Source organism: Hetaerina americana, unplaced genomic scaffold (assembly GCF_022747635.1).
Source record: "Hetaerina americana unplaced genomic scaffold, ioHetAmer1.1.p SCAF_4, whole genome shotgun sequence".
Classification (NCBI taxonomy): Eukaryota; Metazoa; Arthropoda; class Insecta; order Odonata; family Calopterygidae; genus Hetaerina; species Hetaerina americana.
The window spans coordinates 24,726,766-24,753,547 of NW_027286985.1; the positions used below are offsets into that span (position 1 = coordinate 24,726,766).

The window sequence follows — 26,782 nt, forward strand, 5'->3', positions numbered from 1 at the left end:
TTGAGGTGCACAAGGACCACTGTTTCTTAAACACAGCCGAGTGATCGAGTGTGTGACTTTTTATTTTCGTCCAACTTGCAACCTAGTTTTTATCTACCCCACATAAAACAAACCTAAAGCCAATCAAGTTTACAGCTTTGGCTATTTTGTTATTCCATGTTTTGCTGTAACTTATGCCACTGTTTCAGCAGATACTTAAAATATCTTGTGGAATCCCATAAGACTATTAGTAAAGTAAATATGTAAACATTCCTCAGATTGATACCTGAAACTGTGAGCTTACTCAGCATCTATTAAACTCAATTAACAATGACCAAATTAACCACATTACCAGGCCAAAATAAGACCAATGCAAATGGTTATTGACTCTTCCCATTGTCACATACAGTTTAACCTTGCAAAAACATTCTTGAAGGGACCACTGAAAACAATGAATAAAATTGACTTAGGGAAGAAAAAATATTCCAAAAGAATGAAAGTATCATGTGAATTCTGGGTATATAATTTTGAAGATTCATCATTCCTCAAGTTCTGGACATAATAGTTTCTAACCTGTGACATAACACAACACAATAGGAACTGTAAAATTAATTGATACACTTCGACAGAAATATGGAAACTACATTCATAGAAGAGTAAAATAATCATTTTGGTATTGAATATGACAACACATTATTAAAAAAGGAAACTTACTTAAAAAATATGATTTTTCTTCCCCAACTTTATCAGGAGCATCTGATGGAATTCCTTTAAAAGTATCTGTTGAGCTAGCCATTTGGTTGCTATCAGATCCAATTCCAAAGAAATCTAGCACCACAACCCAGGACTCAACATTGATCACTACATCCAAGCAATTGAAATCAACATCTATCGAACTGTGAACCTAGAAAAATATACATTGTGTCATCAATACATTAGTACATCAATATAGCATTAATGACATAAATCGGACAAATCTTAACAATCAATTTTTGTTCTTATTCCTTTTGCAAATCACAAACAAATTTCTGAATTGCTTTCATTGAGATATTTTAATCACATAAATGACTACAAATTATTTCTACTCTATGAAATTCTCAAATTTGTATGCACATCAGTGGGTGACTCTACTAAAATTACTGTTATAGTACTTCCTGCAGTTTCTTTGAATAAATGACTGTAACAGAGATAAGTGAGGATAATTAGGAGGTATGTTTTCATTTTAGTTATTTGCCATAATTTATATTTATAAAAGCTGCAGTAGGGTAGAATAATGTAGAGATAAGGAGCGCTCTCAAACAAAGGGATTTTTCTGGACGACACCTTAAAAGAAGGGAAATATTAAAAAAAAGTGTGCAGGTAAGGAGGGAGTACATTAAATATATCACAGAGGTAAAATATTTTGAATAATAGTGGGATGATAAAAGACAATAAGGTACTGGGAATAGATTATTTCCTTATTCCCCGAGTTTATTAATTAGATAATTAAATCAAGACTTTAAAACATTATGCAGCATCAAAAAATAAAAAGATAACATTTTTAACCATGACCTCATTGCATATTTTTATAAATTACACCTTTGGACATGAAATTATTCAGTTATTTATTATGGAAACTACATAAAGAGAGCTGCAGAATAACAAGCAGCAGAATACACACACATTAAAAAATAATAGAAACACTTACAGATTTGTAAAGTGTAGCAAAATTTGGTGCATTTCTGTCCACCAAGAGCACATTGATATGAACCAAATTGTCTGCCCTGAAGATGTTCTTTGGTGACAATACAGGCCTTGGTGAAGGAGGAGGAGTTCGTGGATAGTCCTCGTCAAGTTTCTTTTGGGATGCTAAGAGAAAAAATTAGAGTCAGAATTCAAGTGAATAAGAGGTATCTGTCAAATATTATAAAAGATAAATTCATCATTTTTCATGGAAAATTTCCTTTATTCCAAAGTAATAAATATAGCCAGATATAACAGCTTACCAAATTTCTTGAATATGTTCCATGTCTTGGATATTTTCCCTTCTAATTAGAATAGTATAGCCCACATTTCATGTTTCTTTAGTATAGGAAAGGTTCTTTCATTATTTTTTACTACTTTAAATATTTTCATATTATCCATTTAAACTTGCTATGAAAGCATAAGCTACACAGAACTAGTGAAATTTAAACTTCAAAACCAGTAAGTAATATCTTATGAAAATATATAATGTAAAACAAACTTTGAGACCTAATATCATTTCTATGATGGTTGTCTGGACAGTTTCCACACACAACATGAAGATGGCAGCACTTTTCAACAAAAGTTGAGGAATGCGTTTGCACATGCATTGAAAGTACACACCAAAATTTCAACCATTTTGGACACTCAATTGTTGCGTGACAATTTTTTGAGTGAGCCGCGGTGAGGATTTTGTGGAATTGGAAAAAATTGAGCTTTGAGCTGTCATTAAATATTTGTTTTTGAAAGGCAATATACCAACACTAATCAAAGGCAAGTTGTATGCTGTGTTCGGGGACTCTACAGTATCAATTATGATTGTGAAATTTTGGGCAGCTAAATTTAAATGTGGTCATACCAGCTTGGATGATGATGATTGCTACGGAATACCAAAAACTGCGACAACAACTGATAAGATCAAAAAAGTTCACCAAGTAGTACTGTACGACCATCAAGTTAAAGTTAGAGAGATAGCAGAGGCTATGGGCATATCAAATGCATTTGTCAAACATTAACTGAAGAATTAGACAATACATAAGCTAGCCGTGCATTGGTTGCCAAGACTGCATTTGAAGAAAAAGGAAGTGCTTTTCCATTATGATAATGCACCTACTCACACTTCAATAGTCACTATGGCTAAAATTCATGAATTGCGCTTTGAATTGGCTGGCCATTCACCGTGTTCACCAGATCTGACCACCAGTGACTTCTTCCTATTTCCTAACCTTACCTAACCTAAGTTTCGGTTGGAGAACAAAGATTTTCATTGGACAAGGAGGTTATCACATACATAAATGCTTGTTCTATGGAGAGAGATGTCCACTACTATTGAAAATGCTAAAAAAAGGTAAGAGCATCACTGGAAAAAGTGTATCAACTAAACGGAGACTATGTTAAAAAAAATGTGAAGAAAAAATGTCTCCTCTATTCGTTAAGTTAGAAATTTTTCAGATGACCTCGAATATTTAAATTTTGACTTCCTTACTGAGTAAAATTAAGTCAATTTCTACAGGTCAATTAAGTCAATTTCATCATCTTTCCAATTTTATAAAATAAAGATGGCTGAAATTATAGTCAACAGGATTCAGTAGTATTGAATTAACATGTGAAGTTGCCTCTATGACCCAAAAGAGCTTTAAAATGAACAGATCAATAATAATGATGAAATTTATAATAGATGAGGAAATGTGATTACAATTGAGAGTTCTCCTAACGTTTTCAACTATAAACAAGACACTAAAATTTGGAAATTTTAATAATTCAAAGTTGCCTAAATTATAGCATTTTAATAAACAATTCAGTAACTAATTCATAAAAATTCACAAATCCTCATAAATCCTAACAAGACTAGATAGAAAGAGGAAATTAGATTATTTCATAACATTATAATTGTATATCCAAGACACCAGCTGACGATGGCAATTAGAACAGTTGAAACAATCATAAAACTTCAATGGTTAAAGTAGAGACACTTCAAGATGAATAACACTGCATGGTATTGTAAAGTGATTTAAGATTGCATCTAACATTACGATTTCACAGTTGCAATGATGAATGAAAGGGCTTACTTGCAACTCTCGATGCCCTTATCTGCTTGTGGCGAGCACGAGTGGATGACAACACCTTTCCCCACACAGCATCCGTCTCAAAGCGGTCAGGGAGCGATCCCTGAGGGAACATTGGATATGGCACATATGTCATACGGCTGCTCTGACTCATTGGCATGGCAGTGGTCGGCTGGAAGTTGGGGCAAGAATGTGAGAGAAAGGCAGCAGGCACAGCAGACGATGTGTGATGAGGACATGAGCGTCCCTTCCCCTCTTGCCCCTCAGCACCATCAACAGCAGCCGATGACACCACAACATACCGGTGTTTGGAATCAGGTTCTTGCAATAAATCTTCCATCAACAGAGACCGCAGTGACATCTATAATGTGAAAGACAATCAATGAGATTTCTGAGTTTTAAATTCTTGAGGTTGATTCCATTGAAAAAAATTCTAAGATTTGTCCAAGCTCCCTTGTGTGTCAATAAATTTCTCCAAACATTCACAAACACTTCAATCCCATTTGTTTGTGTCATTAACTGCATGTATCCACGGAACTATTTTTGTATTGCAAAATAATCATTTAAATTATTTGATTTTCATGAGGAATAATCATTCCATTAGTAGTAGTATTTAGGGGAGGCGACCGACAGCTGAGGTCATTTGCGCCATTAGGGATGGACAGGGAAGGATGGAGGGTGGAGAGAAACCCGGCATCGGCATTAGCCTACTCTTTGCGAAAGGCACCAAGGGGTCCGCAGCTTAACGTCCCATCCAACGGATGGCATACTCACTTAAAGTGCCCTCCACAAAGCTCCTCAAGTAGGGATCGAGATACCACTGAAAAATATTTACAATCACCAGGTTTTGAACCTGGGCCCTCTGGGTGGGAAGCCAATATGATAGCCACCGCACAATCTTGATCCCCAATATTCATTCCATCTTTTTTGTCTTTGTTAGGTAATTAAAATCTTGTTTAAATAGCAATTTAATTGCATAAATACTTATCTTGTATTTGTTTAATTAACAAGAATAATTTTTTCATTTATTTACGTTTAAAGAACTTTCTTCACATTTTAACACATGGGACTAGATCTGGACTACAAGGAGTACAAGGAACACTATTAACATTGATTTTCATGAGATAACAGTAAAATTGTTGACCCACCATGAGCAATCATGCAATATTTCTGTTACCAATATGTGAGTGGCAACCAATTAAATTCACAATTATCCTATTGAGCACTTAATGTTATTCGACAATCTCCTCCTACAATGGCAACAGTGGTGTTCATGTTTAATTCTGTAAGAGTGGTGAATTGGGCTCTGGGCCCACCTTTCTTTGAAATTGATTTCCCCCTTTTAACATTTTAAATCATTTTTTAACTATTCTCAGGATAAAAAACTCTCTCCATTACCCTACTGCATTACCATTACCTGTATTACATAGGCCATGTCAGATAATTCATTCATGCAAAATTTCAATGCAAAATTGTATGTTACCTCTATTGTTTTCGCAGAGAAACTGAACTTGTTTCAACTAACAGTAGCTGCCACTGATGCAATACTGTAGTCAAATTAATGAAGCTCATGCCACATACACATTCAGGTAATAAAATCAAATTTTTGCTTAGTAAATTTGGTGAATGAAAATATGTACAATGAATGTTTATTGGAAAGCCTTAGACTATACCTTTCTGGATTAATTCATTTCTTACTATTGAAACTGTTTTATTATCCAATGAAATATTTCAGCACTTTGCATTACTACCCAAAGTATTTTATCGATGTATCTCATATTTCAGATTTAATGTCAGTTTTCAAGGATGAACTACTGCCCTGAAAGATTCAATTGGTGCAGGGTCTGGTACCAGTAGTTGTATACTACCTTCCCGCCACAAAGGACAGTGTTGAAATCACAGTAAGATTGATTTTTTTAGTTATTTCCCAATCCCATTTGGTTACTTAGTGGACAACATATTCTGCATATTAGTTTCATAGTTGAGCACTCTTGTGAAGTAAACAGCAAAACAAGGGCATGATTTTGAAACAGCTCTAACAGAATTTTCCATTTGTTTCTCACACACCATAGATGAGGATCAATAAAGACAAGTAAAATTCTGATTTGCTCCAAAGATTTTCACAAAAACAAAAATAATATACACACTATATATTACTATTATACTTTATATATACTATATATTACTATTATATTACTATTATATTACTATATATACTATTTTTATAACACTGTCATTCACCAGACCAAAAAGATATTTAACTAAATCAACCTACATACCTGTATATTAGTTTCATATTGATGAGATTTGTCAAATTGTACAACAAAGTCCTGAAAGGATAGGTCAACTAGCCCCTGTTCCCCTTCTCCGAGATTTCCTCGCAGTTCCACGGTGAGCACAGGCAAGTCAAAAAACACTGAAAGAATCCAGATAGAAAAATACTACAGTAAAATTACTTCATAAAAGAACATCTTTTTTTAATTGCAACAGCACTGCAGCGTCATGACAATGTAATTTTGAGGATTGAATAATTTCATAAGAAAATCAATTTTCCTTATTTAAATCATAAAACGAAAATATCATTCAATGCAAATCATAATGCATACCTAAATCAGGGTATATTTTATAACACAATCACTGTATCTAATGATTGCAGTTTTTGCATGAAGCTTATTTATGAACAATTGCTTTCACATTAAATGTCATAATCATAAAAATCTAGAGTCAAAATTATAGAACCCGTAGTCTTAATTGCCTGTCATTGGTTTTGATAAAAGTTATTCATTTTATCATAGAAATTTTAACTTTTTAAAATTTACATTGCAAAATCAATTAATTTGATCCATGAATTGCACAATATTGTAGGGCACATGCACAATATAAAACTAAAATGTGCTTTAGTTAAAATGTGTTGTCTCCTGTGTAACTTTATGGAATACACACAAAATTTGAAATGAAATGTAATTATTGACTTACAATTCCACACACTTTATTTTAAAGCATGACCCAAGTTTCAATGTTGAACATCATCATCAGGTAATCACCTGATAACCCAATAATTTCATTTCAATATGCTTAAGATAGTAAACTAGGAGTAATAAGAGTGTATATAAATTAGATATTTCTAATCCATTCTAAATTTCTTTCTGAAAAATAGAAAGAAATAATATCATTTATTGAAACTTACCTTTGAGTATGAGGAAACGCTGACTTTTCTCCTCTTCTATTTGATATGCTGAATTTGCTTTTGATCGCAAAACGTCATCCATTTTCAAGGTCCCTCCTAAAATTCCACCTCTTGTAACATCCGTGTCCACTCTGTCCCAAGAGCTTTGAGGTTCCAATTTCACTGTGCCACTCCCATCTTCTTCTTCCTCAATGTTGCCCAAATCTGTCTTCTTTCCACTAGTCCTTGTTTTCCCATCTACCTCCAGTGAAAGATTAGTCGTCAAACTGTCAAACGTATCGAGAAGCTGCTCATACTGGAGACGTGACAAGGAAACTTTCAATGGTGTAACTACACGACCATGTACCTATAAGCCAACAGTGAGCAGGATATTATCATTACATATTATACGTGTATGCATACATGTGTGTGTGTACACATCATCACCTGTAAACTAAATCACTTGGACCATACTTAACATGCAAAGCAAAAGACATCAATTCCTGATTCATTCATGTATCTAATTCAATAAGATTGAAATTTCAAACACTCCAGAGCACTAAAATTTTATCAAATGGTACAATTTATATGTGCTTATTGCATATTATTTCTCAATTCTATAGCCATTTTCAATTTCTGATAATGAAACTCCCCTCGCATGATCTTCTTTAATACTAGACAATATCCCCTAAATCACTTTTTCTAGCAACAATTTTATAAATAAAGTGGAGCTTACGTGCAGATAAATACACTAAGTCTATTTATACCACAATGAACTTCCCCTTGATAGTGATTCATAGTCTGCTAAAAATTGGCCTAAATAATCATATCTAACAAATTCCATACCACAGGACACGGTGTACATACCTTCAATTCAGTTTTGAAAAAATGTATACATTATTTTCATTTGATATTGAAGTGCAATGGTTTTGGGTAGTAGTAGTAGTATTTAGGGTACGCGACCGACAGCTGAGGTCACTTGCGCCATTAGGGATGGGCAGGAAAGGATAAAGGGTGGCGAGAAACCCGGCGTCGGCATTAGCCTACTCTTTACCAAGAGGTCCACAGTTTAACGTCCCATCTGACGGACGGCGTACTCACTCAAAGTGCCCTCCACAAAGCACCTCAAGTAGGGATCGAGCTATCACTGAAAATATTCAACATCACCGGGATTTGAACCTGGGCGCTCTGGGTTGGAAGCCAGTACAATAGCCAACGCACCATCTCGATCCCTTCAATGGTTTTGATTTAAGTTAAACAATATTTTAATTATGCTTATAGTTGCTGCCAAATCTTCAATTAATATTACCTGTACTATTTCCTGCTGCTCTGACTCTTTGAATTCAGTTGGAGCAGATGATGCTGGATCTTCCCGAGAACTGCCCCCACCATGGTGAAGGAGGAGGGTGGGGAAACTTTCATGGTGACGCATCAATCGACAACCTGACTGACGCTCCACTTCCAACTGAATAACAGTGTCATGCAGAATGGGGTGACCCTCACCATTGCCACAGTCATATAATTCTTCTGCTCGCCTGAGGCCACTGTCTGATGTAGGGCTGTTAAAATGAATTTATTCTCTATTCATAACCAACAGACGAGAGACAAAGGCATACAAGTAAGGAAGTATGCGGAAAGTATCATGCATGGAAGTACAGCAGATTCTCCATGGGAGATGGAGAAGGGGTATTGAAAATCCTGGAATCTACCACATAATTTTTGGAGTTTGCTAAATACAAGTATTTTGGGTTTAGTCAATGCATCATTTCACATCTATATATTTCATGAAGCTTGTTTAAAAATTGTCATTATACCAAAACTATACTGATAAAAGAATACTGGAGGTGAATTTGAGGTGTCATCATAATGAGTTGACATGAGCAAACTGCGATTGAGTTAGATATGCCTGTAAAAATATGACTTAAACAAACACCTCAGCAAATGATGGGTGAGATATTGTGTGTAAAACAGTAAACACTACTAGGGACATTATTATATATCTAACTGGGACCTCAAATTCTCACACTCACATGGAATTAGTTACATAATAAAAGATATATCAGACTTAACAGTCAAATCTTTGTAGAAAAGAATTATAGAGTGATGAGATAAGATTATTCACTTCTGACACTTTCACTCCAGCCATCTTCCACTACCTTTTTGTATGACATAGTAAATTTTTCAATATCAATTAAAGAAGATTGACTTGTGTGACATCACATTAAATTTCATCTTGAAGGTAATTAGAAAAAAAATTGAACCTAAAATAACCACTACGTAAATTGTCATACTATAACTTTACTTCACTAAACATGGCTAAACAACTGGCGTCATCATCAAGGTGAATAATATATTTACAGATTAAAAAATATTTATCACCTTGATGATGGCACAAGTTATTAAAACTAAGATTGGTGAAGTAAAATCAAAGTGTGAACATTTACATAGTGATGTTCATCATGGATGTTTAACAATTTCAGCGTGTGACACTTGAACCTTTCATTGTGTGTCCAGAAAAAATTGACATTTATTATTGATATTAAAGAATAGATTTGATATTCCATTTCACTATTTGAAATTCAAAATAAATACATCCACACCAACTCAAGGCTTAAACACAATAAATATTTAAAGGTTTAAGAATCAGATATCAAGACAGAGAGATTTATAATTAGAACAGAGAGATAGACAGCAAGATAATAATTTGCATTTATAATTCGAATTGTAACTTTATCCTGCAAAGTGCAAATATTTTAGGAAAACTGTCCAGAATATCCAAAAAAATGTGTGTGCAGCAATAAATTAATTATGTATTCAAAAATTAAGTATAATTAATTATTATTGAATGTTAGAGCTAAGAGACAAAAGCAGAATAATATTTAACCAGCAATTTTTTTTTTAATTCCATCCTCTACATCAAAAATTTACATAATATGTTAAAATGCTTGAAAGATTAACCAGAACATTTTATATTCATGCTGGCCATTTCATAAGCTTAGAGATCATGAATCTTATTAGGAAATATTAACTCACAAGAAAAGAGATTGATCAGTGCCGGTATTCTCCTTGGGATGCCATCTATTCTTAATGTTGAGAGAGTACAAATTCATGTCTCGAACTTCAACAAAGTAGTATTCTTTCTTTCCACCCCATAAAGCTAAGTCATCCTTCTCATCACATCTCTTCAATCTCTCATGATATGTCTCACTTCCTTGAGCAGACTCATCCTTTTCTTCAGGTGTAGAGTTGTCACAGGTATTTCGCACGGTAATCTTCCCTAAGTGAGCCACTAGGACATCAGCGCTTGAAGGAGTTCGAGGTAGAACCAGGACTGGAGTTTCCAGAAGGATATCAAGCCTATTCAAATAAAGTTTCATGAAGTTAACAAAATTTGAAATGGGAAAATAACAAAATACTTTATTTGAATTACGCTGATCATTACCTTACATATTCTGCACTCCTTTCAGATTACGTGAATTCATGATAACAGAACAGCTTAATTCCTTGGATAGCATAAGTCTGAGTCAAGACAAATGTAACCCATCATTCAAATGATTATGATAATGATGAAGAGGAAACTCTCTTAATGTTATGTAACAGAGCTCATATTGTGGCATTTCTCGCAATGATCCATGCTAATCAATTTCAGTAAATCAGGAAGCTAGTTTCAGTTATCTGTTTAGTCTTTGCGTATATATTTTTAGCTGACTCCTAATTCTAAAAGTAAACCCTTTCCTTCAAGTTCTAAAAGTAATGAAGTGATAACTAAATAGTTCCCATGCGATAAAAAAAAAGTATTCTCTCATTATGGAATAGAGTCAATTGGTCTAGCATTTAACCAATAGTTACAGCCAAAAATTCTCCTTAGATATAGAAACGCAATAGAATTGTCAGAGCTGTATGCATTAAAATTTCCTCTAAAGCAGTAACTTAACCATTTCAGGCAGTAGCTTGATCTTAGGGAGATTGAACATTATAATTTTCATTATTTCTATCATTTAGTCATGTATTCCACATGACGAAAATTTAAATACTACCAATTGAACTAATTTCACTTTGATTTTTATAAAACAATCGGGTGAATTTCTGAGATGCCTTGTCAACCATCTCAAGAAAGGTGGAAAAAGTTCTTGGCTTGAAAAATTTCTAGAATTTTAAAAATTATTTTAAAATAAAATGGAATTATTTTACTAATGGTTGAATGCTAAGGACATGTGTCATATAAAAAGCATAATAGAGTTACACAGTGGTTCACAAAATGAGTACCTATAAACAACTGTAATATTGTCAACACCTATCAACTTACCGCCATACATTTTAAACCTGGCTGGACTTCTACTCAATCACTTGCAAATATTTAAATAAAATTCAAAAAATAAAAATTTTTAAATACTAAATATTTTCAAAAACTGAAGAAACAATTTGCAATTTGAAACTTCATTTGAACCACAAAATAAGTATCTAGGAATCACTTAAACCATTGTTTGGGGAAATATTTGCAACAGCTGCTTATTTTTACATTACTTACACTCAATCATTTTAGATATATCATCATGTTTGGTGGTGACTTAATAAAAATACCCATTGCAAATACTATTTACTCAATACCATTTCTACTTTATCTATGGTCAATACTAATCATTTGGTCATTTATATCTTCAAAAAGGTCATTCAGGTAAGAAAAACTATAAGCTGAAACTAACTTGACATTGATGTGCAGCCCAGAATTGTCATCATCGGCCAATGGGGAATGTGGTGTATGGGGAGTGTGTGGCGTGTGAGGAGTTCCGCTCCCTCTGCTCCATGGATTATTTCCAGGGGTGTCCATTCCTCCTCCACTGTCCAATATCTCCAAGGAGTGAGAGAGTGATGCCTGCCGTAGGGGGACTGGTCGATGATGTAAAATTCCAACAATGGTACCACTACTGGTACTTGCTCTTCGTGGAGAGATTTCTGGGAAGACCATCATTGATGAACCAAGGCGAGTGTTTGTATAAAGACTGTGCGCAATGGAGTCCGCCCTGAAAATAGATGGTGGTTCATGAACGACTAGATATCAATTATTCAAATATTGTTAATTTTTCTTTTTTTCAATTATTTTATTTAAATTTTATTATTTTATTCACATTTTTCTTATTGCGTTTATATTTTTAACAAATATTCTTTCTCAGTGCCGGCTATGGTTTCCAAGGGAGTTCTGGTACCCAAAAAGTCATACAGCTAAGGTGGAGCTGAGATTGCCAAGTGACATGCCGGGGAATGAAACCCAAGCTCGGTCAGTATTCCAATGCTCTAACCCTGAATTACTACATCCCCATGCTTTACAATGATAACAGCAGACATCATGCAGTGTAAAAAGTACCATTACAACACAGGTAACATGCACACCCTATTTTGGAAAATCAAATTTAAGGAAAACCTCATTAAATACCTCAGCAATGGCAAATTGAATGAAAGCATATTTATTTCAATATTTGCAAAGTAACCATGAATTTTATGGAGCAGAGTGATTATAGCCACACCCATACCGATCATATAACTTACAACCCAAGGGAAAATATTTTAATATCTCAGTCAATGAATTAGATAAATGAAAGAGAAGTAAAAGTCACTATGCTACTGAAGTCTGGGGTTCTCAGAGGAAAGGTAGATGGTAGAGGTCAAATTCATTACACCTTCAGGCATAGGAAGTGGAGGTTATCATTATCCAAAAAATATGACTAAACAATTAATTTGTTTATGACATCAAGTTCCCTTGAAGTCCTCTTAAAGCCCAGACACCAACTGAAATTCTTCCATGGGTTTTCTGGGACCAGAATTCCAGAAAATGCAATTCCAGATAATAAACAATTTTTGGCAAAGAGCATGTAAATGTCAAGGTTGCCAATAAGTAAAGAGGCTGATTGGCTTCATATGGCAGTAATGAATAAATTATGTAGTAATGAACTTATAATTTGATAGAATTTGACATATTATACGGAATGTGGATGTTTTATAAGAAAAACTGACTTTTTTACAATGTTATTGCAATTGTGATAGTTTCGCTACAACCATAATTCATGGAAAAGTCATTGATTGAAGAAAATATATTTTATCACCCAAAGAGGAAGTAATAATATTGTTTTGGACAAATACAAAATGATTTTACATTAATTTACTCCATGGAGGGTTACTTTCTGTTAGTGATAATGAATGAGAATCTTGAGAATGAGAACTAGAACTACAGCTCAAGAGACAGGATGATCCATGCACAATTCAACAGATGAAAACAATAGCAGGAAAGAAAGAAAAGTGGAAAAAGGCACCCTCTAAACATATGCTCTGTTCATATTTATTACGAGGTTTGTGTAAAAAGTTTCGGAAAAATAGATTTATTTCAGATATTGTTACAATGCCTCCAAATTCTTCCAAGTACATCCCTTGAGCATTGACAAACTTTTGACAGTGGCTTTTCCACAACTAAAAGGCTTCCTGGAGCGAGGATTCTGGAAGATCCTTCAGTGTACGCATGCAAGCTTCTTTGAAGGCACTTTGGATCCCATGATGACATCCTTTGAGGAAGGATTTCACTTTTGGGAATAGAAAATTGCCTTTTTTGTTGTCTCCGGCATAACTTTATGAAATTTGCATAACATATTGAAATGAAATGAAATAATTGAATTTGTAATTCCACACAAAGTTTGTGGAATCACAAAGTCAATTATTTCGTTTCAGTAGAAAATAGTCTGCCCCAGCCAAGTTGTGACTGTAAGGGGGTTGGGGAATCATATCCATGCTGTTGCAGAAGGCATTTATAAGCAGACTCAACTCTGCTTTTGGTTGTCCGTCAAGATCTTAAAGATTGGTTTAGGGCAGATCTTTTGCATCACCAAAATTCATTGGGACATAAAAACCAAAAATTACAAAAGAGAACCAGTGCCATTTTTGTATAGTTGATCTCTCTTTGATTTTAATAAAAACTTGATCAACTCTGGGTTACTTGTATCTAAACCCAGAAAAATCTGGATTTTGCTATATTCAGACAACACCCGGTCCCAAATAGTCTGAGTTAGAGAGGGCTTACTATATAACTTTTTCAAAGACCATAAATTATCTTCATTTCTGATCAAATTTGTGCTAATAAAATCATTTTGGAAAACTTACCTAGAATGAACCAAGCCAATTGCCATCTCAGCTGCTGCAGTGCTTATTGATCGTGCAAGATTGGTCAAGTATTGCTCAAATTCAGAGGCACATGAATGAAGCTCAGTAAGAAACAATGATGAGTGGGTATACCACACTGATGCCATTCGCAACTTGATTTCTGCAGCATCTATCATGATATAGAAAACAAAATTTAGCTAGCATAATTATGACCATTAACTTCTCATTTTTACCATAATTTCAACTAGTTTAATATAGAAAAATTTAACAACTTCTTTGTAACTGTTAAAAAAAATGACGATGGCAAATTGAGGAGCTGAGAGATCTCTGGGTACGAATAATTTTAAATATAAGAACAGACAAGGCACGAGTAATTAATTACGTACAATTAAATTACATACTGATGATCATGCTTAGAAATATCAGCATTGGTTTACAAAAAATGCAAATTATATCTGTAAATACATATGAATATTGTAATCAGTACCAAAGTTCATCACAATTACTTATTTCTCCCATGGAATATCCAGCTTCTAAGCTACCAATTTTCTCACGCAATATCTACAGTAAACTTTTATTTCTAATGTAACCTGTATGAGTACATTATAAAAGTAAAAATATACTTGGTTTTCTAGTTCCTTGAAAGTAAAAAAAAAGGAAAATCACCAGTTTCATCTTCAAGAGGCCGACAAATTTCAAAGCTGAAAGCTTTAACATCTTCCATTTCATCACTGGAAAGGATTTCTTCAGCCTTGTTATATCCCATTGTGTACATGCCAGCACTTAAGGATGCCAAAAGGCTTTCATGAAGTTGGGCTTGGGAGGGCTGGTGGGAAGAGGCTGTGTGTTCCTCAGCAAGGGGATCATGGCCTAAGCTGAGGATTCGTTGATGACGAGCACCCTCAGGGGTCAAATCCAATACCTGCAATCCTCCCAAAGATCCTTGTATAACCAAGTCTGAACCTAGAAGGAATAAAAAGCATGCATCATTGCATATTTCTGAAAACTTGGTATAATATCAAAATAAAGAGGAAAAATCTCATTCTTATGAAACTCGGCCATACATATACACAAGAAAAATTGACAAATAAGTCAACTCTTTCTATTAATTTTACAGGAAAACTAATGAATTCCATTTAACTAATCAGATTTAATTTTCTTAAATCAATATCTCAAAAAAACTAACCAAGTTAGCAATGATAGAGTATCTATCAACTTCACAAATTTACTCACCAAAGACTTTTTATACTTATATATTCTATTGTTTCAGGCTTCACTTCGTGGAAGTAATTGATATCCATTATTGAAATAGAAAGAAAGACTCATACTTTTCCACAGATTTAACTTAACTTAACGAAAATCTGTGGAAAAGTATGAGTCTTTCTTTCTACTTTTTATACTTATTTACCAATTAGTAAAAAAAGTCTAAAATTAGATATTATGAAGTACACAAGGTTGTAGCTTGCACAAATATGCATTCAGAGTACATGGAACTAAAACATAATATCTAGCAAGCATTTTTATACTGGGGAACAAGATGGAAGTGGATTTCTACTTATGTTTTTGAGAGGAAAAATGTCCAATAAGCTGAGAAATATGACAGAACTTGTGCAACAATCACTACCTCTTTTAATTTAGTTGAACAATATACTAGTGCTGATGAATTATACACATTATAAATATAATTCTAGATATCAGCTCTAAGCTGGTTAATGAACTGTGGAAAGCCATTTTGTTGAAAAAGGTCTGATTGCAAAACAATATACATGAAATTGTAATCATAATGTTCAAGAGGTATAAAGAAGAGTGTTTGTCACAATAATGTTCGGAAGTACTGACTAAAAGTTTGACATTATCTGTTACCTTTAATTTAAAACTAATGCTAAATTGCATTCACAATACCAAACATGAATTACTACAGTTTATATACGAAGCAGGTTCACTCTTCTCAATCACTAATGTAAAATCTTGGTAATTACTCATTTAAGTGCTCCCCAATGTCACAAGGATACATGCAAAATAATTTATCCTATAATCCAGTTAACTTAACGAAAATCAAATAATTTCTTACCTAGAGTGGCTTGGATCTTTGCTCCAGTCATTGTGGCAGTAGCAATTTTCCTGCCAACCACCGTGTTTTCCTTTACCACTGCCCTCAAAAGTAAAACATTCAAGCGGTGAAAATCAAAGGTCAGCTCAGTCCTTGTGGTAATGGGTCCAAGCAATGTTGAGCCAATTGTAGAGGCACCAATTTGAGAGTACAATGAACTATTAAAAGGGACATTAGCACCTGAAAAAAATTATGACTGAATTACAATTTAGAATTCAATCTAATCATAGTAATAAATTACAAAATATCCAAAGTTAGATATCAACTACACCTGCAAGAGTAAAAGATTCAAAAAATTACACTTGCAGGCTATGCAATTATTTTGAAAATAACCAATCTGAAATAAAGCCCAATCACATTTCTACATTACCACCATCAATATGAATTCTTCTGACATAATAATGGCCTAAATCATTAATTTAATGAGATGGCAATTCTCTGCTCTCAGAATACTAGATTCCATTTTCATACTAAACAACCAGTGGAACTTGGGTCAAACTAACAAGTTGGTAATGGCAATCATGACATTTTTTAGAAACATATGCTTCATAACTGGCAATGTATATTTAATTTTTTTATTTAATCTTAAGAATGCAATCAATAGATACATATATTATTCAAATTATGATACACTGTCAAAGTGAAAAATTGATTTCATTGGATATAGCTAGTTTATCATGCAAGGTTTTTCTTCATATTTGAAAAAATAATTATTGGAGAAAAATAACACAGAAGTTACCATTTTCATTATTCTCTCTCTTTCTTTCCAATGATTCATATGTAAATGCTTCCGCTTGAGGCTGCCGTTTGACCTGAGGCTTCAGTTTTGGGAAAACTCTTTTGGTAAATCCCAAGAGTTCCACAATGGTTTCCTGGTTAGCTGTAAATAAAGTGAGCTATATTTCAGAATGAAAATTGCTACTGCTATACCTTCAATAATGGTGTGTAAAGCTTCATTATTATCAATTTTGAAGGGAATCAGTTAACTGTCTAACAACTGAGCCACAGTAATAAAAGATCCATTACTAATTGAAAACATGGAAACTTTATCCTACACCAAATTCTTGCTTAAGAAAAAACTAGTGAATGTGTTACTCTTTGTTTTATAATATCAAGCAGAGAGGAATGTTACACAAATGTAAAAATGTGTTTATTAATTAGATTAGTAATTTTGGAATAATTAGAACATATTATTTAAAAAGACTGAGCATCCAGTGATTATGTAAACTCTTCCCTTGTTGAGAATACATTTAAGGCATGGATACCTCAAAACACTCACATTATAAAAATTAATATTAGCATGGTAAAGGTCTATAAATTTTATTTCCTAATTGAATATAGCTTCTGTTTCATGTTATAGCCATACAAAAGAGACATTTGACAAAGAAAGGATAAGTTGGTGTAATTTTGCATACCTTATAGAGAAATATACAGATAATGATTGCCTGGCATACTTGATTTTTCACCTAACACACACCAAAATTTTTAAGTCATTTTATAGCTACTAGGGTGATTTTTACACCCATTTTTAACAAATTATTACCATTACTTATCATCCACTAAAAACACTAACATCCACTTAAAAATATAAACAGAGTTCACATGCAATCTTGCATTTTCAAAGAGGAAATATAAATTAAGTTGTTAGTGAATACAAAAAATATTGAATTGAAAATACAAGTGATTCAAATTCATTATTTTCATATCATTATCTTTTGAAGAGAAAAGATTTAATTTTTTGGCATGCATTCAAATAATGAAAACACTGATAGCACAGTCATAGCAACAAAATATGTTATCACAAATGGGCTGCAGGAATCATACGTTTGAAAGCGATGATTAATAATACCAATGATATAATATCATACCAATCATACAAATGATATTACATCATCGCTAAGCTGCCATTATTAAAAAACAATAATGAAGAATAATGGCACAACTTAAAAATAACATTCGTTTGGTGATTTTGACAGTTGACTCTACTCACTGCTACTTCAACCGTAGCATTCCTTCTTTATCATAAAAAACCACCATTCTTAAAAACATAGTGAAGTAAAAACAATGAAAGTACACATACCAATAATGTCCAAGTTGTTGAACTGAATTGAAGCTATTTGAAGTGTTTCTTGACTGCCTTCGTTGGAGGGACATAGATGGCTCACAAGAATAAGTTCCACTGTTATTAAGGCTTCTAAATCTTCTGCAGCTGTGAAATTAGTTCCATGGTGGTGGAATGACCCTGAAGGTGGAGGCCAACCAGGCAGTTGAGGAGGAGAAGAGGTCACTGAAGAGTGACTTCCCTTGAAGGTGCGGATCCCAACAGCTGAAAACATTGAAAAATAAACATTAAAGATCAAACGATGGCCATGAGGAACACCATAAATATATAAACCTCCGCAGTAGCAATTCAAATATTCCATCATGGTTAGCTCACTTTATCTTTTAGCTATGATTCGTAGATTTATTTACCCTAATTTTTATAAGCATTTACTCACCCCATGTCCTTAATGATTCACCCAATGATCTCATTTGACTTTCGGAGATATCACATATGACAGATTCTGAAAAACTGATGTGGTCGAAATAATTTTGTTTCGGTGGAGATATGAAATCAATCATGACATTCAAATGCACAGCCAAAAGGTTTGAGGCAGTGCTTGAATATTCATTGGCAGAGGATACACAAATATACATTTAATCATTGAGATGTGCAATTCAAAGAGAGAACACTAAATCATTACTGCAGAAAACAAACATGATCAGAGGTAGAATATACTCCCTGCCATTGACTTGAAGAAGTAAAATTAAATTCACAATTTCCAGAGTATTTATACAGTTTCCAAGCCTATTTAGACATTTTTATTTCTTGCCTAATAGGTAATATTAACAAGTTCTTAATTTCTTCTATCAAATTCATTTCATTTTACTAGTTGTCATTTACATAGTTTTTACTTTTTTATTTCATCCAAGACTTCACAAATTAATTTTTGCTGAGTGATATTTTGCTATGTTTTTTATTATTACTAGCCTCAGCTATTGTAAGCCAAAACCTGAGCATACTTCAATTTAAAAAGTCTTGCACAATCCAATATCAAAAAAGGAAAGTGTTTTCGTGATACTATCATAATTAAAACAGCATGGGAGGATCTCAATCAAATTAGCCAGGTATGGTCTGTTAAATCAAAAACCATATCCAGATGGCCATGTTAAGAAATATTAAAATATCATTACATCATTTAAAGTTTCCCCAATAAAAAATCTAACAGAAATGTTCATTAGGAGCTTGGGGACACAGGTAACTTTGTCTAATGAAAGAATACATCTTTCGAACCATTAGCTACTACAATGATAAGAGATTATTAAAGGACTTAGCCCCTTGTTTATATTTCATTTTTCTTACATCATATTGATTAATACAACATTTGTTAATATCAATTGATGCTTCTACGTAAACATTCCTCAAACAGATACTCAATCTAGAAATCATAAGTGTTATGCTTTGTCACATTAATAAGTAGACAATGCAATGTTACTCCTGAAATAGGGGCTTCAGAGAATTAGGGGACTCCATTGGCATTGAAGGAAACAACAAAGTTAACTTTTACATAGGGAATACATATAAACAATTCAAAATTGTAATGAATGGACTGATGAGAGGAAACAAAACCTGAATGAAGTAAAGGACATTATTTAAATCATTAAACAGCAAAATTTGATAATATATTTAGTTATCTATATCATGAAATTTATGAAAATAGCCATGGTAGTTCCAAGTTAACAAATTGAAGATGACTATGTTACTTCAACATTATTGAAAAAAACAAAAGCATTTTGTGATTTACCAATATACTTGTAGTTCTGGGGATGAATTTTAAGCTACAAAAAACAAAATTAAAAAATATTTCATGAAGCTGATAATGCAAACTAAAATATGCTGTTAGCAAACAGAATTAGTAGATGTTACTGATACTTTTATCTGGCTAATTTTATTGTTCCTGATTGAAATAAGAGCTAAAATGAATTAAATCTATGTGTATATTATTCAGGAGTGAAACAACAGTGAAGATACTAGAGCAGCAATACAAAAAATAATGAAAAATGGACAGGAATACCCACAAATCAATTGATTGTTCAAGTCTCACCACTGACATTAAGCCATCTAGGAGAAGAGATAGGACAAAGTAGAGAATTAAAGTCAAGAAGTTCTTACTATCATTAAAATTTGCCTTAAGAATCGGTTCAGTTTCCAAGTACTACAGACATTTTCAAGAGCGCTGAGAAGACATTGAATTTGTGAGCACCCTGGAAAACCTATCACATCAACAACTGATGACAATGTCAAAAATGTGAAGAAAATAAGTATGGACATTGCTGAACAACGCTCAGAGAGAGGCTACTGATGATGCCGGCATATCTTGTTGCTCATGCCAAGCAATTAGTTTGAAATGTTTTGGGCATGAGAAGTGTAGCAGTAAAATGTTCTCTGAAATTGTTGAATTTACACCAAAAGCAAAGACAAATGGACTTGGCACAGGAGTTGCTAAATGAAGTTAACAATGATCCCAACTGCTTAAACTAACATAACTGGCAATGAAACGTGGGTGTGCAGAGAAAACCTTGAAATTAAGTCCAAAATGGAAACTTAATTATGAGCCCAGGCTGACAAATGCTCATGAAGTTCCAATGAATGTGATTGTTCCACTCATTTTTTTTCCTTGATTTTGATGCCATGAGATTCTACCACTAGGCTGTAACGTAAATAATAACTAATACCTTGACGTTCTATGTTGCTTGCATTATGCAACCCAAAGAAAGCATCTGGATTTGGGGTGACACAATTCATGGCACTTGCACTACAATAATGCACTTATCCACACTTCACTGATTTTTCGTGAATTTTTTGACAAAAACATTGCCATTACAATACCTCAGTCACTATGTTTTCCAGGCATGGACACCTCGCATACAGTAAAATCCCTTTATTATTATTTTTATCTTAATTTACATTTTCCTATTAATAACTTTTTACAAGTGCCATCAACTTTCCTAATTACTATGCATGTAAAACTACTGATGGACTACTGATGTTCCCAGGCTAGTTAGAATATTTTGTAAATTTTTCAAAATCATGCATTTTGAATAATTTCAAAAAGATGTCTTCAATGATACAGATAAACACTGCATCTGGCAGTAATTTCAACTGTTTGGGGTAATAATCTGAAAAATTCCTGCATACAGTACCATTAATGATAGATATATAAAATCCTTCTGCTCATAATAGCTCCAGCAGGCATATGAATAGGGGAGAATATCATTATTTACAGTGAACAACAAACATAAGTAGAATCAATGTATTGAGGCCTGTAGGAGTTTCGTATATAAATAACGTTTGTGGAGCAGAAAAAGTATTTAAACAGAAATATAATACCATTTGAAAAGAGCATGAATATCATTGTTAAAACCTATTCAAATGTTCTTTCTTGAGTCGAGATCCATTATCTCAAAAATTGTTCTTTCCTATAAGAATTTTCTATTCAGACATGGGTAGTCATGATTATAATATCAGCAGGGTCATTGGGTGGTTTCTCATGTGCCGTGAAGTTAGTTCATCTCTCTCAATGAGAAGATGGTTAGAGAAACAAATGATACGTAATGAATTGCCTTTTCTGGGTTTCTCTGTGAGCCTGGTTCTTGTTTTTACCCTTACTTGATTAAGTGAGTGAATTTTATAGTAAGAGTTTCTCATTTTTTCCTCGTTTTTTAAATTTAAATGTCCCACAGTTTACAACTATTTTGCAAAGCCTCTAGAAAAGTGTAAATTATTAGTTTTACTATATTTGAAAAACTGATTGATAAGTGCATAGTGCATGCAGATGCCCTTAAGGAGCTAGCTCCTTAAAACCCTCAAAGTACATGTTATACTACAGCATTATACCTAATAGTTTAATAATTTTTACAACATAATTTGAATGGTAGCAAATGAGATTATGTATCGGAACAGCTAATAAGTTAGAAAATGAATTTCAATTATGAAGGAGTTAGCCTTTATACAAGCAATGTAATTAATGCAGAGGCGTTCTTAGCAAGGGTATTTCTACTATCACAGTGTATTCAATATGCAGAAGTGTATCATGAATTCAATCTTGCATTAAAATCTAATCTCTGCCATTTAAATAAATTTTCAGGGTATCGTACTGCCCATGGAGTGTTGATGCAGTGCAAAAAATAAAGGCTGACTTATTTGGTAGAGATATAAGTATGTTTTGACTAAATATAGAGCAGGATGAAGAATGAAAAAATTGTGAACATCTCGCATCAGAGCATTGCATCAATTTTCTAGCCAACACGCAAAATAAATTTAAATTTAACATTATTACAAATTTTGAGCAAATTTAAAATTATAATTAAAATCATATTTGGCAGAATGATATTCACTTCAAGTTAACGGAAGTAGCATATCTTATTATAAATTTATTCTATCTCTTACCTTCATATGACAAGAGAACTCTGATAAGTTTAAACCATTACAAGGGTATTGTCTTTGGAGTGAGTAATTGTGCCATATAACTATATTGTTAAATATTATAGGGAGGCCCTATAAAAATGAGCACCCAGTAAATTTTGTGCTACTATTCTCCTTAATTATAATTGTTATTTAATGTTGAGGTAACACATTTAGTGCTATTTTTGTCGCACTTGTATCTGCATTTGTAATTACTTATCCTAAAATGCACCTTGACTCCTTGGAAATAGCCTTGAATAAACTGAATGAAAGTGAACTAAATGGAGGATGTTTCAGGTTAAGAATTTTGGGTTCAGTGAGAAAAAGAATTCAGATTCTAACAAAATTTGAATTTTACCCATTCCTAGTTGTTTGTTTCGGCTATTCATAACTAAAATCTTGGATTTGTCTTTAGACGTAATACTTTGTACAGGCCAATGTCTCAGTCCTATCACTTTAAAATAGAATGCTGGTGGCTGTAATATTATATAACATTATCTTATGCAATTTATTTTCAATTAACGGTATGGCAGGTTTACACACAAAACTGATTGGCAGTACTAAGTGTTAATAATACTACATAAAACTAAAAAAGCAGTGAGAAAACAGCATAATACCTCTTTTATAAGTCGACTGTGGCAAAGTACTTATAGGAGGAATGCTTGATATGCTGTGCAATGCCTGTGACAGAGCAATAGGTGAGGTGCAGTTTAGTGGCAAGCCCGAACCTTTGTACCCATGATGAGGATCTGGAGAACCAGGAGAAGATGGAGATGTGGGTTCACTGTCCCTGAGGCTCCCACTCACACTATCCATCCTGAAGAGGTTATATCATTAATATTAGTCTCATCAAAGTATACATGGTAACATAGGTTAATGCGAGAAGATCCAGTTTTTCAGTAATCAAACCATGAGAAGCAATGAATATTACAGTAAGCAGTGATTTGGAATATAAAAATATGACTTGCATTGACAAATCATCAAATAAAGAGGACAGTTATTAAAAAAAGGTATACATGTACAAATATTTCAGAAGAACCTATGCACAGATATTTGCACATACACTTGGTATTTGGGTAGGTTAAAATAAATTTATGATTGCAACAATTTCAGAGTGTAAAAATCATTCGCCTTGACTGGGACTCGAACAGGCGAATGATTTTTACACTCTGAAATTGTTGCATTGCAATGCACATTAGCGGATGACTCCGTTAAAAGTTACTGTTGCGGCATCTCCCGCAGTTTCTTTGGAATTTGTCAAATTTATGATTGTCTGAAGCTTATGCCATGTATTACATAACCTTTTGCGGCCTCCTCTTCCCCCATGGCTCACAATGAAATAAAGTGCCAACCCCAGATACTTAATAAATCAGGCCTGTTGACTTGGCACTTCTACGAGTTGTGAAATTTGAATCAATGGATGAGCCATTTAAGTTATGAACTAGGCAACTGAATATTATTCTTTCTACATTCTGCAGCATGGACATAACTTGAATGAACTTCAAGGAGTTCTTAGGGTTGGAAGGAGGAGGCCTTCATGAACTTGGTCGACTGAGGACCATATGCACCAAAGGGCAATCGAAAATTTGTAATATGCCTCCAGATTCAAGGCTACATACATTTGCATTATATTTTATACTATTTCACATTGACTGCTGACATAGCAGGAAATACATCATGTCTTTTGGTGACACTGGTATATTTTGTGATGCATGAATAGTAACAATTCAGTACCTTCATTATATGCACATATAGCTTTGCAATACACAAATCCTAAAAAATATGCACTGTCCAAAAGTTTGAAATAAATAATTTGTTTGTGAGCCAAGATAGTACATACACTTAGTGAATTCAAATTTCATCGTAGCCATAGTTCAATTAATCCATTATAAAAGAATCTGGTGGTCTTATTCTTTTGGTCGGGGGTTGCTCTTCAAAACATATTTTGAATTAAGTGGATATAAATGACAAAGTTATACTGTAGTGAATATGCCAAATCCTGTATTAGCCATCAGAAGGCATTACAATAGACATCAGATACCAATCTTCATCATCTAGCTATTACCATTACTTTTCAGTGAAGTCTTATGATGATATTCTTTAACTGACATACATTTATTATTTATTCTAGCTCAATTAAGTCCAAAATGTTCACAATCCAATGAAATGGCATCACTCCTAAGGGCAAACTATAGGCATTAAATAGAGTAATCCATGTGCTCATCACTTAAAAACATAAAAACATAGTTCGAGCTAAAGCCTCAGGAATTGACCTCTGCCTTTACCCATTGAGACATTTTATAGAAAATGAGTAATTGTACAAATAGGATTTCAATAATAAAACTGTTAACTAATGATTGACATCAGCTGACTCTACTTTCTCATAAATATCTCTGGTGAGAAACATAATTTCTTTGTACTTTTAGGTACACATTTCCTTACCACTAATGCATACAATATTGCAATTCTTTGGAATGCACCTCTGAAGTTATGCAAGAATAGACTATGACAGTAATGCAAGCAAGTTAAAAATTACTCTACAAGTCCAATAATTAAGGATTTCAAAAACTACTCACCCAACATGTTTGTGGCTGGCTACAAGAAGTTCAAAATCAGGACCAAACGTCTGGAGGGCATCCACAAGTAATAGGCTGTGGACACTAAGCGTGGCACTGGTATCATACGGACGTTGGCAAAATGATGCTTGCACTCCAGACACCTGCAGCTCTGCAACACTTCTTCCTCGTGATTGAACCTTGAAGAAATAATTTAACCGTGGTAAGAAAATTTAAAATTTTAATCTACACCTAGGCAACACAAGAATATTCCAAGACTATGCACAACCATAAAAATAAAACCATACACACAGTAACCAACCAGAAGTTTGGTTTTGTATATGTTGGCAGATTTCATCCAATACTAAGCCCATTGGCATTCACACATTAGAGTAGGGGTGCCAAATTCTTTCCAACAAGGAAAATAAAAAAGAGCAGAAAATATTTTGCATCTAAGGTTGTACCTCTTTTGGGAAGGGGTATATTTACAAAAACATTAGAATACATAGAAAAATTTTAAAATTGCTCTTTATCGCTCTCTATGCTTTGCTTTTTGTGAACAAAAATTCTTTTGGCCATTTATTTCCAAAACAAGCCAATTTCATCATAATTAAAACTAGGCACATTTTTGCAAAGTTTTAATCTAGCAAAATTATCATATTTTCCCATCAATAACGTGCACCCAGAACTTTGTAGTCATCATCAATTTGCATAGATACCACGTGCCCAGAGCTTCATAATTATCTTGAACACAAGCACTAGTAAGCACTAGGTTTAACCAGTCTGAATGGTACATACTTTTTAACTTAAAGATAACTTATTGCTGGACTTTTCTAATCAGTATTTCCCAGCCAAAAGAAACAGAGAACAAACTGTAGATATGCAGTCCAAGGATACATGAGTTCTAAGGCATCTCTCTGCATAAATGTGCCCTTAGGCACCTTGCTCACCTCTAATATTAACTCTTCCTAAGGCATGTGATCAGGATTGCATGTTTGAACATTGGTCTTTCTGATAGATGAATAACATGACACATATACTACAACTTTACCTTTGAATTCTTCAAGGAGCTCCTCTTTGAGAGCCATAGTGTCAAAGCCTGAGGCCATATCACCTTGTAATACACTTCAACCTTCTAGCCTGAATTTGAAGTCATTCTTTACAATGTCTATCATTCCCTCAATGATTTCTTATATCACCCACTCAACTATAGATACAACAAAGAGCAGAAGCATTTTTACATTTTTCTAGTGATAGTTTGTCTAGTTTCTTCTTGAAAGTGTCACTTCTGATTTTAGATACAAGAACAAAAGATAAGTCTAACTCTGAAGTCTGGAGAAGATGGGACTGAGCTCTTCAACACTAAGTAAAATTGCCATCCAATTAAAATTTTTGAAATGAATACCATGGCATAGAACATGCAAGGCAGCAGTCACTTCCAAATTTGAATCACAGCTTGATTTGTAGCAGACCATTTTCTTCTTTCTCAACTTCATCCACTTTTATACACAAGTTGATTAATGTTTGAACAATTTG

At 33.6% G+C, this 26,782-nt stretch overlaps 1 protein-coding gene across 1 annotated transcript in view; it reads right to left on the reverse strand.

Annotated features, from left to right (window-relative positions):
* LOC139691843 (intermembrane lipid transfer protein VPS13D-like) overlaps positions 1-26,782 on the reverse strand; it is a 93,740-nt gene that overhangs the window by 56,578 nt on the left and 10,380 nt on the right. The window contains exons 8-22 of the mRNA XM_071589748.1: positions 25,268-25,446; positions 23,309-23,508; positions 18,267-18,512; positions 16,926-17,066; positions 16,148-16,366; positions 14,743-15,039; positions 14,077-14,245; positions 11,637-11,954; positions 9,967-10,290; positions 8,243-8,492; positions 6,955-7,300; positions 6,047-6,183; positions 3,771-4,128; positions 1,667-1,827; positions 694-883 (exon numbers count right to left, since the gene is read on the reverse strand). Coding sequence (XP_071445849.1) covers positions 694-883; positions 1,667-1,827; positions 3,771-4,128; positions 6,047-6,183; positions 6,955-7,300; positions 8,243-8,492; positions 9,967-10,290; positions 11,637-11,954; positions 14,077-14,245; positions 14,743-15,039; positions 16,148-16,366; positions 16,926-17,066; positions 18,267-18,512; positions 23,309-23,508; positions 25,268-25,446 — 3,535 coding nt within the window. The remainder of the gene's footprint in view (positions 1-693; positions 884-1,666; positions 1,828-3,770; positions 4,129-6,046; positions 6,184-6,954; positions 7,301-8,242; positions 8,493-9,966; positions 10,291-11,636; positions 11,955-14,076; positions 14,246-14,742; positions 15,040-16,147; positions 16,367-16,925; positions 17,067-18,266; positions 18,513-23,308; positions 23,509-25,267; positions 25,447-26,782) is intronic.